The 11,363-nt window shown below is 35.2% G+C and overlaps 1 protein-coding gene across 2 annotated transcripts; it reads left to right on the plus strand.

The window, feature by feature from the left end:
- On the plus strand, positions 1 to 7,885 carry LOC6036457 (ras-related protein Rab-14). 2 transcript variants are annotated; one of them, XM_038255092.1, is made up of 5 exons: positions 1 to 418; positions 5,932 to 6,045; positions 6,119 to 6,299; positions 6,355 to 6,537; positions 6,600 to 7,885. In XM_038255092.1, exons 2-5 carry the CDS (start codon positions 5,940 to 5,942, stop codon positions 6,775 to 6,777), a joined length of 648 nt encoding a protein of 215 aa, XP_038111020.1. In that variant the 5' UTR covers positions 1 to 418; positions 5,932 to 5,939; the 3' UTR covers positions 6,778 to 7,885. The 2 variants fall into 2 exon arrangements, with proteins under 2 accessions (XP_038111020.1, XP_038111019.1); XM_038255091.1 differs by having other exon boundaries at positions 2 to 409.
- The last annotated feature ends 3,478 nt before the right edge of the window (positions 7,886 to 11,363 follow it).

An 11,363-nucleotide genomic window follows, 5' to 3' on the forward strand; every position in this document is an offset into this window, starting at 1 on the left:
AAACCTGTCAAAAGTTTTTGAGTCATCCATATTGGTAAATCTTTCGTACACTTCGTAGAATCAAAAGGGCTCTTTTTCTCCAAAAGTGGTGGAATTTTGGTGTAAATTTCGCGTTTCGCGTGCGAAATTTACATTGGCTCGTTGCGTTGATTCGGCAAACCATTTCGGAACGGTCCAAATGGTGTGAAAACAGGCTAAACTGTTGTGCTGAGTGCCCCCCCCCCACCTCCGACTGGACATATATTTTTTCGCTCTGCACGGGGCACTGTGTGAAAATCCGTGTCCGAACGATCGAAGAACAAGGTGCTGCACCACGGCTCAGACCAGTCGTCATCACATCGTCATTCCAAGGAAGCCCCAAGGTTGTCCATTTGCTGGAGCAAAATTAGGAGGAAAGCATAGCAAAAACGTGAGTCTGGTAAAAGGTCGCTCCTTGCAAGATGACGAATGCGGACATGATGTGAAATGGTAATTCGATTGTGCCTCCCCCAATTACCGCGAAAGAGTGGGGACTTTTGCAAATCATTTAAAATATGCATTCCCCTCTTTCACGCAAATGAGTAGTCGTCAATCATGACGGGAAGTTTATTGAAACATGATCGAACAATAACAAAGACGACGCTCTTTATTTATCGGAGAAGCCAAATCAGTTTCTCCTTTTCTCAGAGTATTGATTTTATCAGACTAAATAGTTTTTTTTAGGCGTACATTGACCACATCAATTCGTTGAGTGTAGATTAGTGCTAGTTTGCTTCCTTGTCGCAGTTTTTCGTCACTGCTTGCGTTTTTAAAGCTTGTGGAATGAACCCATTTCATGTGCTGTGTATGCAATGAATAGCTCTAGTCCAGTGTACTTTGTAGTCTGTACAAAAGTGATTGTTGCGCATTTACTCGAGAACTGAGTCACGAGTGTGAAGCGATAGTTGGATGATTATCTGTTAATAGCTGAAGCTTTTTTTTGCACGTTTTTTATGAACGTTAATAGCAAATCTGCGAGGTAAATTAAATTTGTGAAATTTAATAACATCTTCAAGTTGAACATAAAATTTAGCGTTTTTCTTTTGTTTTGACTATAAGAATATCACTGATAAGGGAAGATCTTATAGAACAGTGGTTCTCAACCTTTATTGATCCATTCCCCCCTTGGCTGAATTTCAGGAACATCATTCCCCCCCAACTAATGGGTATCATTGCACAAATGTCATAATTTTGGTATTAATGTTTGCAGAAACTTTAAATTTTTCACAACATTTCATTTTTTCTTCACTCGCAACAATTTACACATACTTGCAGCATTTTTAAAATGCATTTTCATTATCTGTTCATATGTAATGGAATGCAAAAGCTCAAGAAAAATCTTTTTATTATAATCTTTTTTATAAATGTTCCTGTATGTTGCAATATTATAAACACTAACAGTTTTAGTTTTTATCAATCACAGACAGAAATCATGACTGATATTTTATTTAAAGAAAAAGACAAAATAGACTTCATATAATTTTTACAAAAACTAATATTTGATGCTCGATTATTTTTCAAAGTAATGGAATTTTGCCCAAAACAATGCAAAAACTCCCAAGAATTATTTTGAATAATGTTCGAAAAAACGAATCAACGCAAAACTTCACAAATATATTTTATAAAAAGCTTCCCAGTTGAAAAAAACTAAACTTAACAAAACCAAAGCAAAATTGACATAAAATAAAAATATTTTCAATACATTATCATTTTGAAAGGAAATGAAATTTAGCTTGAATTTATTAAAAAAAAATATTAGTAAAGCTAATTTTTGAAATTTATAACAAAATATGCTCATGTTTAAAATAATGTTATTATTTATAAAATTATTTATGAAATTCCATTCTTCAAAAATTGCTCAAGTTTGAGAGAATGCAAAAAAAAAAATGATGGTATTATTCAGAACAATTTCAAGGAGTAAACTTTTTTGAATTTTAAGTTTTGTTAGCTATATTTTTGAAACACCTGCAAAGATAAAATAAAATAAAAATTGCTGTTGTATTTTATCACAGAAATTCCCATATATTTATAAAATATATTGTGAACTTCACATGTTATTTAAATACAACCAAAGATTTATATTTTTTACAAATACGCATTGGATTTAAATGTGCCATTCTTCCTGAAATTTTTTATAATATTTAGAGTGTTTTGTACTCCTGAGAAAAAAATTCCCATAAAGGCATCCTGATTCAGAATCTCAAGTAGGGGAACAGCATCTGATTCCAGCTTTTAACTGAAATCGAGTGATAAATAGCTTAATAAGAAGTGAGCAAGCAAGTTTCTATCAAAAGTTTTGCAAAATTAGTAATTTAAACGGTAAAAATAACCCAATTTGATGGAGTTATGAGCGAGTGCTTAACCTGCCAAACACAGGTCAATTTACCCTAACTGTTTTCTTTTTTTACAGGGAATCTTTATAGTTTTATTTGATGAAATTAATTAGAATATTTTTTTATTTTGAAAATCAATCATTTTTTGCCTGGAAACATTTTTACTGGCAATAACTATTTGAGAATATTTCTAGAACAGTCCAAATTTGATTATTCGAGGGTTTGTATGGGACTTCGGATAATCAAATCATGAATTAAAAAATCGTATTTTTTACTATTTTCTTACTTTTAACAGCGTAGATTAGGAAGTTTAAGCTCGATTCGATTATCCGAAGATTTGCATCTGTTACGGATTGCCAATAGCTCATACCAGGCCATCACCGAGGTGAAATTCAAGATTCGTCTGGTGATCTCCAAAAATTCGGTTCTAAATAAAAACAAAAAATTCAAATCAGAAAAATTGATCCAGCAAATAGTGTTTTATTTCATGACTTTTTTTCTCTGGTAAACTTCAATACGAGCAACAATTACGGTCCAGACTAGATTATCCGAAGTTTCGATTGTCCTGAGTTCGATTATTCGAGTTTGTATGGAAATTCAAAAATTGAAAAACAAACAAAAAAGTTCTTGTTTATTTTTTTTAATTTCCCTGTTTAAACATAAAATTGGAGTTCTGCGATCCCATGTTAGTTAAAATTGAATAGTTGATTGTCCATTGAATTAAACAATCCATTTTTTCAATATTTCATTACCGCCACCGCCGTCTTGGATTTATAAGTTCTAAATCCTCTTCTTAGCGTAGTTTTATTGGTCATACTTATGCTCGACAATCAAAAATATGACGTTTTTTTCGTGGTTCGATTGTCCGAAGTGATATTTTTCCAAGACCTTCGGATAATCGAGTCTGGACTGTAGCAACAATCAAAATCTTTCCGTCTAAAAAAAAAAACTTTCCGTCTAAAAAAAAAACTTTCCGTCTTCTATCATTTAAAGAGTTTTTTCAGATTCGGCGGATCGAGCTGTTATATGAGAAACTTTCTGTTAAGAAAGACCTCGAATATTTTTTTTTCACAGTTAATTTAATGATCCATAATAAAAATTTTGTACTCATATACCAACATTAGATACACCATGAAATTACGTGCTGTTCCTCAAAGTCTTTCCCGAAACACATTTTCTGAAACAAATTTACATCCGTCCAGGGGGTTGGAAACTGTTAGAGCTATAATTATTATGTTACCCAGTAAATCAAAATATATGTTAGTATACTTATTATGTCTTTTACATATCGCCAGTATACTTACCAATATACTGAGAGTACACCCAAAACTGGGCAGCAAGGTCCGAGAGAACAATGGCCTCGAGTCGAGAGAATAGTGGTTCCATTCACGGACACAGAGAACACAGCTTGAGATGAGCGAAAGAACCATTCTCTCGAGGTTCATTTGCAAAAAAAGTTCATCCGTCAAACAAAAAACCAAAAGTGTCGACTACGGGAATCGAACCAGAGACCTTCAACTTACTAACCCTAAGACTTAACTGCCTCTGCCACCACAGCTTGGTGACTGACTAAGGAGTGGTCAGATGTCGATGTATGACACTTGTTGGAGATTTATTGTTTCATTCAACGAATGAACACATTTGTTATGATGGTGTGAGTTGATAGCATTATTCTTTCGATTTTGGCACTGAGCCCTCAATAAATTTTGAGGGAACGATTCTCACGACTCTGAATTTTGGGAGTATCTCAATATACTAACAGTTTATTGCTTTTCGGTTAGCATACTAAAAAGTTTACTGGAATATCATTAGTATACTCAGTATTCTTAAGTGCATCTCCAGCGCGGGTAGCAAACATCGAAGCAAATCAAATTTGCACCCGACGTCAACCCCACCGCGGTACCTGTCGCGGTAGCAAATTTGCTCTCAGTTCTCCGGGATTACACTTTGCTACCCGTTATTCTGCTGGTTTGCTACTGCGGCAAATGGAATGATGCACGGAAAACTGAATCATGCACGGAAAAAAAATTTTGTTTATATATATAAAAAATGACAAAATAAAAAACAATAAAAAATTTAAATTAAAACAAAAATAAAATAAAAATAAATGTAAAAAAAAAATTTAAAAAAAAAAAACATTGAAAAAATCAAAAGAATTAAAAAAAATCAATAAAAAATTAAAAAGTTCAAAAAAATAAAGAATTAAAAAAAATAAAAATTCAAAAAAAATAAAAAATAAAAAAAATACAAAATTAAAAAAAAATTAAAATCGATAAAAAAAATATTTAAAAAAATGAATAATTAAAAAAATTTGAAAAAAAATAAAAAAAAATAAAAACATTTTTAAAAAATTTAAGAAACTTTTAAAAAAGTAAAAAACATAAAAAAAACACTAAAAAAAACTTAAAAAAAAATCAAATTTAAAAAAAAATAAAACAAAAATAAAAAAAATAAAAAAATTAAACATTTTAAAATTTAAAAAAAATTATTTAAAGAACTTTTTGAATTTCTGGATTTTTGAATCTTAAAATTTTTGGATTTTTTGTATTTTTAAACTTTTAAATTTCGAAATTTTTGAATTTTTAAATTTTTAAATTTTTGAAATTTTTGAATTTTTGAGTTTTTGAATTTTTCATTTTCTGAATTTTTAAACTTTTGAATGTTTATTTTTTTTGAATATTTGAAAAAAGCTATTTTAAACGCATTTTTAATTTTTTTTATTTTTGCATTTTTGAATTTTAAAATTTTCTAATTTAAAATACCATTTCTAGGTATAAATCATCACATAATTATTGATTTTGAAGGTAAACGAGAGCAAAAAATGATTAAAAAACCCATATTTTCGCCGGATTTTCGATATCAAGCCTGAAACTTTGTTGAGTATCCGCCGGATTGAAACTAAAATCGAGTAAAATCAAGCCTTCGAACACCTAGTTTCGAGTAGGAATCTCGCAATCGAGAACGCCAAGGCAATGCTGTAGAGCGAATAATTTGATTTTGATTTTTTGAAAATCTTCAATTTCGAACTGTCGAAAGATATTTCAAAGCATTACACGATCGCCAAGCAGCAATGCACTGATCGCTACAATTCCATTTCCCAAAGCAATGTTTCACCTGATTTGCAGCAGAACTTTCTTATCACCAGTGCCGCTCAATGTGGGGCGGTTCGGTATAGTTCCGGCACAGTAAACGCCGTTATCGGCACCGTATATGCTAATTTTGCGCGCCATTACCGTTTGCGCAAGGGAACAGCGTTGCAATTGACGACTATTTCCCGTTCTTGGCAGAACCGAATATGCCTTCTAGTGGAATCGCTTTCTGGTTATCGCTGCTGGGAAATTTGTTACGGTAAGGTAGGATTGTTTTTTGAGGTAAAATTTAGTTGCTAAAGCGAACGATTGTTGGCCACGTTGCACGACTGCTTTTGTGGGTGGACGGTTTTTGAGATTGATTTTGAAACATGATTTACTTGGAGGAAATTTCACATCGTGTCCTGGACGGGTTCGATTGGACGTTGGAAAAGAGTATTGTAGTTTTAGTTGGTATTCGCTGGGAGACTAACAATTTGTTATTTTTTCAGTTAGCAACATGTCTGCGGGTCCGTACAACTATTCCTACATATTCAAGTACATCATCATCGGTGACATGGGCGTAGGCAAGAGTTGCCTGCTGCATCAGTTCACCGAGAAAAAGTGTAAGTATTTATTTTTGTTGACGTGGGACTACGTAGAGTGTGAAGTTTTTCAAAACTTTGTGTAACTTTGCAGTTATGGCCAGCTGTCCGCACACGATTGGCGTCGAGTTCGGCACGCGGATCATCGAGGTCGACAAGCAGAAGATCAAGCTGCAAATATGGGACACGGCTGGCCAGGAGCGGTTCCGTGCCGTTACGCGGTCCTACTACAGGGGAGCCGCCGGTGCCCTGATGGTGTACGACATTACGAGAAGGTTGGTTACGTTCCTGTCTAAGTTAACAACTATAACTTGATGATCTTTACCACAGGTCAACGTACAACCACCTGTCGAGCTGGCTCACCGACACCCGCAACTTGACGAACCCAAGCACTGTGATATTCCTGATCGGTAACAAGTCGGACCTGGAGAGCACCCGCGAAGTTACCTATGAGGAAGCGAAGAAATTTGCCGACGAAAACGGGCTCATGTTTGCCGAGGCTAGCGCAATGACGTGAGTCTTAACCTGGACATTTTTTTAACAATAATTCTACTAACAAACAAACCCACTTTCAGCGGCCAAAACGTGGAGGAAGCGTTCCTGGAAACGGCCCGCAAGATCTACCAAAGCATCCAGGACGGCCGGCTCGATCTGAACTCGTCCGAGTCGGGCGTGCAGCATAAACCGGCCCAACCCGGTCGCACCTCGCTCACGAGCGACGCCCAGAACAACAAGGACAACTGTTCGTGTTAATCGCTTTCCAAACGGAGACGGATTGAGGCGGAGGAAGAGGAGGAGGTGTAAATCTTTTAGAATGTTTGAACTCGCTCGAAATTTGCACGCGTGCTTCACTAAAAGTAAGTGCGTGCAGAGAACATTTGTCGTTTTGCCAAAGGGAAAATTCCAAGCTGTGTATTGTGGAATGAGGGGCCGGAATCATCTATCAGTAGAGGTAAAATAGTTATGTATTTGAATACCAGATAACCGACAGTAATTGAACAGAAAGAGTAAATCTGTCCTTGTAGAGTTTATTTGTTGTTAGAATGTTCATTTCAATTTATGAGTTTACTTTATGAGAGTAGATGTTGTTACTGTTTAGTACACGATTAAAATTTTATAATTTCCCCAAAAATATTTATTACTTTATCCGTATTAAGGCGAGTACTCTCCACATAACTGTAGCAATTCTTGAACAAAATACAAAACCAATTGAGTAAGCAAAAGAGTACATAATCGATGGTCCTACCGACGTAGTCCTTCGTCAAATCAAGATTGATTGTAGATATGTAGCCATAATTTTGCGAACTTACAAGAAATGGAAGCCATTTTAAATTCCCTTCAAACACCGAACAACAAACTTAACCTTACCACTGAATTGTTTTATTGAAATTTTGGAAAATATATGAGCCCAAAAACCAAACAGCAAATCTAGCTTTGACTGCAAAATGCAAAAGAAAAACCAACGTTCTTTTCAGTACAAAATACTTTACTCCCAAATCGGCGCGTTTTCTTCACGTTAGAGATATTAAATACAAAAAGAATCGATGACAAAAAATATAAAAATAAACTTTATAATAAAAAAACCAACTAATATCTAAGTCAAGGAATCGGTGGAAGAGCCCCTCCCAGTAAAAAAAAGGTCCATTTACTAGAAATTGTAACCCCTTTCAAACATAAATTTTGAAGCAAAAGGGAGAAAAAATGCTTAGGATGCGAGCAAAAATCGGTACTAAAGTATTAACTCAGAAATATATTTTATTAAACAAACACACACACAGTCCCAAACACAGGGCTTGTCGCGGGTCCCCGACGAGCGATATGAAAAAAAAAACATACTAACGCAAAGTTACGCGAGTAAAAATAATATATTAATCGCCAAGAAGAAAAAAAAATAAACGGAAAATGTAAGAAAATTTGAGAACATATAGAAAAAAGAATAAAACTTTAAAAGTGGTTAGATTTCTTCACTTGTGAAAATAAAGCACGTGGTTTTACTGTAAATAAATGACACGAAAAGAAAAAAAAATCAAATTTAATTATTTGCTCTACAGCATTGCCTTGGCGTTCTCGGTTGCGAGATTCCTACTCGAAACTAGGCGTTGGAAGGCTTGATTGTTGAGGCAATTGCAACCTCTTTTTACACCATAGCTTCCATCCACCCCGGGATTCGAACTGACGACCTTTGGATTGTGAGTCCAACTGCCTACTAGCGACTCCACCGAGGCAGGACCCAGGGAGACAACTCCTACACCTAGACTGAACTATCGATCTAACCCTTTAGGTTAGACCGGGGCCAACATTTACTTCCCCGTCCGACAGAAGGCGTGGTCAGACAAATCTCGTCTCGAAAAATGCCACCGGGACCTTCTGCGATCGAACCCAGGCCGACTGGGTGAGAGGCAACCACGCTTACCCCTACACCACGGGTCCCGGCCGCGAAAAGAAAAACTTGTTAAATCAATCTTTGACAGACTCACATCTGAAGTTTTTTTTAATAACCAAATTTTAAGTTTTTGCTTTTTGGGTGTTTTTAACACCCCTGACTCAAGGCGGTTTCAAAAACACCCAAAAAGTAAAAACTGGAAACTTGGTTTATTGGACTTAAAAAAAACTCCAGACATTGGCGTCATCCACAAATGACGTAGAATTTTTTCGATGATTTTTAGGCATTTTTTACGTGCATTTAGGCGAAGTGAACCGTTTATGCTAAGGCACTTTTAGGTTATAATTTAAACAAAATCTGTATTTTACATTTTTTTAAAGATCAATTATTAAAAATCCGCTCCGCTTAAAAAAAAAATAGAAAATTTCATCATAATTCTAAAATATTGTTTCTTAGAGTGGCTTGCCCTAATATTTCCACTATCGATACATCGGAACTTTGTATTTACACAAACTGTAACTTCCAAATCTTCAATATTTTGGATAACTCTTGCAACGATGGGTCGAAAGTGCGAAAATTAACCAAAAATTCCCTTTTTACAATCTTCCGGACTTAAATCTAAATCGTGTTGCCTGCCTCACCTCTTTGAGGAAAGGCTATAAAATCCCTCGAAAAATTGACTTCTTTATTCCACCTCGTAGACCACCCTTCATGTATACCTATTGACTCAGAATCAAATTCGCAATTCGCAATTTTCAGTGTAAGAAAGGGCCTTGACTGATCTTATGCACTAGGTTCCCGACGAACACGCACTGCCCTTACACCTACATCTCACCCTTGCTCTGAGTCAGTACGAGCAGCACGCTAGAACACGCTTTGAGTGTTCGTGTCAGGCATGCACACCTTTTTTTCCGGTTACGCATTTTAACTCGGCCGGGGGTGGTACATTGCGTAGGGTTTGGTGTAAGTATAAGCGCCTAACCATTTATAGTGTGCCTATCAACTTTCATTAAAGCAAAAACTGTTTTATTTTTAGTTTGAATTCAAAAACTTATTGTTATTTACTGTGTATTGTTTTCTCCTGAAATCTTCCCTATTGTTGAGTCTGGTTATCTGTTGCTATTTCTTTTGTCGCGGTGTTTTGTTACAATTGTTGGTCCTAAGCATGTTATAAAAGTTTACCAAAAATACAATAGTAATATCTGTGTTAATCCTTTAACCATTGAGTAAGGGCTCAAACCTCACTTGTTTCAAAAAAAGGGTGAAGATTGAAAACAATTGACAGTAAAAAAGAATTTATTTTATAAAAATTAAGTATCAATAGTAAGAGAATGATGAGCGTATTTTGAAGAATAAAAATGAGAAGCTAGATGTATTAGATGTAAAATTAGACAATAGTTAATAAATAGAGATACAAAACAAGCTTAGATTAATGATAATTTATAGGACAGATAAAGAATTATTCAAATATTCAAATAAATAAATTCGCATAATAAAATCAAAAAAGATTAGGCGAATGATAAATAGACTTGATATTACTAGTACATTAAGGAAAAGTATATTTTTAAGGAAAAAAAAAAACAAAACAAAGTTTGTTACAGCAGTATCAATTGATAGAAAATAGTGGAAAAGCTTTGAGAGATAAGAGGATCAAAAGTAAGTAAAATTAAAATCAAATGTTGGATATTAGATAGAAGAATCAGTGAAGAATTGGGAATCAGAAGAGCAAAATAAAAATAGGAGATAGGTGGTAGCTGAGAATGAAGAGAAGAGAAACCCCGTTGTTCGATGTTTCAGGTACATCCACAGCAGTTGACTCAACATACTGCGAATCAAACCAATACCGTCTACAATCACAAATTACTTCCCTTTCCCACATTGTCGCGCCCCTTTCTTTTAGCCGTCTCGACTCTGACCCGCGGTGGTCAAAGGTTTACGATCCGTTTCCACAGGCCACCAGCTAGGTCATCATGAAAACCAAGCCAACGTGGAGGTAAGAAAATAGGACACTCGCAAGGAACCAGAGCTATACTGTTCTGATCAAGATAATTCGGATGATCTAACAGAACTACGGATGTAGTTAGTTACGCTCCTTCCAGGATGTTCCTTACGTGGACGTCAACCGAAGAGCACGCAACAAGCTCAGTGCCATTGCATGCTCTTAGGTATCAATCCTTGGCCTGCCTATTGACTCAGAATCAAATTCTGAACAAATGTATGTGGGTGTGTCTGGATGCGGGTCCGTGCACCGAAAAATATGCACACGATTATCTCCGTACTGGCTGAACCGATTTTGACCGTTTTGGTCTCATTCGATCCGTCTTGGGGTCCCACAATACCCTAGTTAATATTATGATGTTTAGAAAAGTACTTCAAAAGTTATGCTAAAAAAACGTTTTTAGCTAAACTTCCGAAGATTGTGTATGCTATACATTTTTAGAAAGGTATTTAAAAGACCTTTCCAACGCGTTCAAAATATTGAAGATCTGACAACCTTATCAAAAGTTATAAGTACTTTAATGTTTTTATTTTTTATTTTGTGAGGCCGGATCTCAAATATTTTGATAAAAATATGCGAGGAAGGCACCAACCACCTAAAGGTGGATCAAGTAAAGTTTTTAGCATAACTCTTGAGGTACTTATCTAAAACTTGATTCATACCAGGCCCGTAGCCAGGGCTGAAACTTATTTTGAATTCTGGAATGCATGAAGAATTTTAATACAAATAAAACAAAATTATCGACAAAATTGGGAAATTTTAGAGAAATACACATATTTGTGAGTTCAACCCATAAAACAAAATTATCGCTGCTAAACTGAAAAAAAAGTTTATACAAACGTCAGCCTGCATACATTTTGCCTTGTTTGTGAGTTTGCCGCAAGGGACCATCCATAAATCACGTGGATAGTTTGGGGGGGGGGGGGTATGGCGATTGTCCACGCTCCATGCAAAAAA

The sequence above is a fragment of the Culex quinquefasciatus genome, chromosome 2 (assembly GCF_015732765.1).
Source record: "Culex quinquefasciatus strain JHB chromosome 2, VPISU_Cqui_1.0_pri_paternal, whole genome shotgun sequence".
In the NCBI taxonomy this organism is placed as follows: Eukaryota; Metazoa; Arthropoda; class Insecta; order Diptera; family Culicidae; genus Culex; species Culex quinquefasciatus.

Coding starts and splice junctions, on each gene's coding strand:
- LOC6036457 (XM_038255092.1), top strand. CDS start 5,940: ATGTCTGCGGGTCCGTACAACTATTCCTACATATTCAAGTACATCATC. Junction 6,046..6,118: donor TCAGTTCACCGAGAAAAAGT/GTAAGTATTTAT, acceptor GTAACTTTGCAG/TTATGGCCAGCTGTCCGCAC. Junction 6,300..6,354: donor GTGTACGACATTACGAGAAG/GTTGGTTACGTT, acceptor TCTTTACCACAG/GTCAACGTACAACCACCTGT.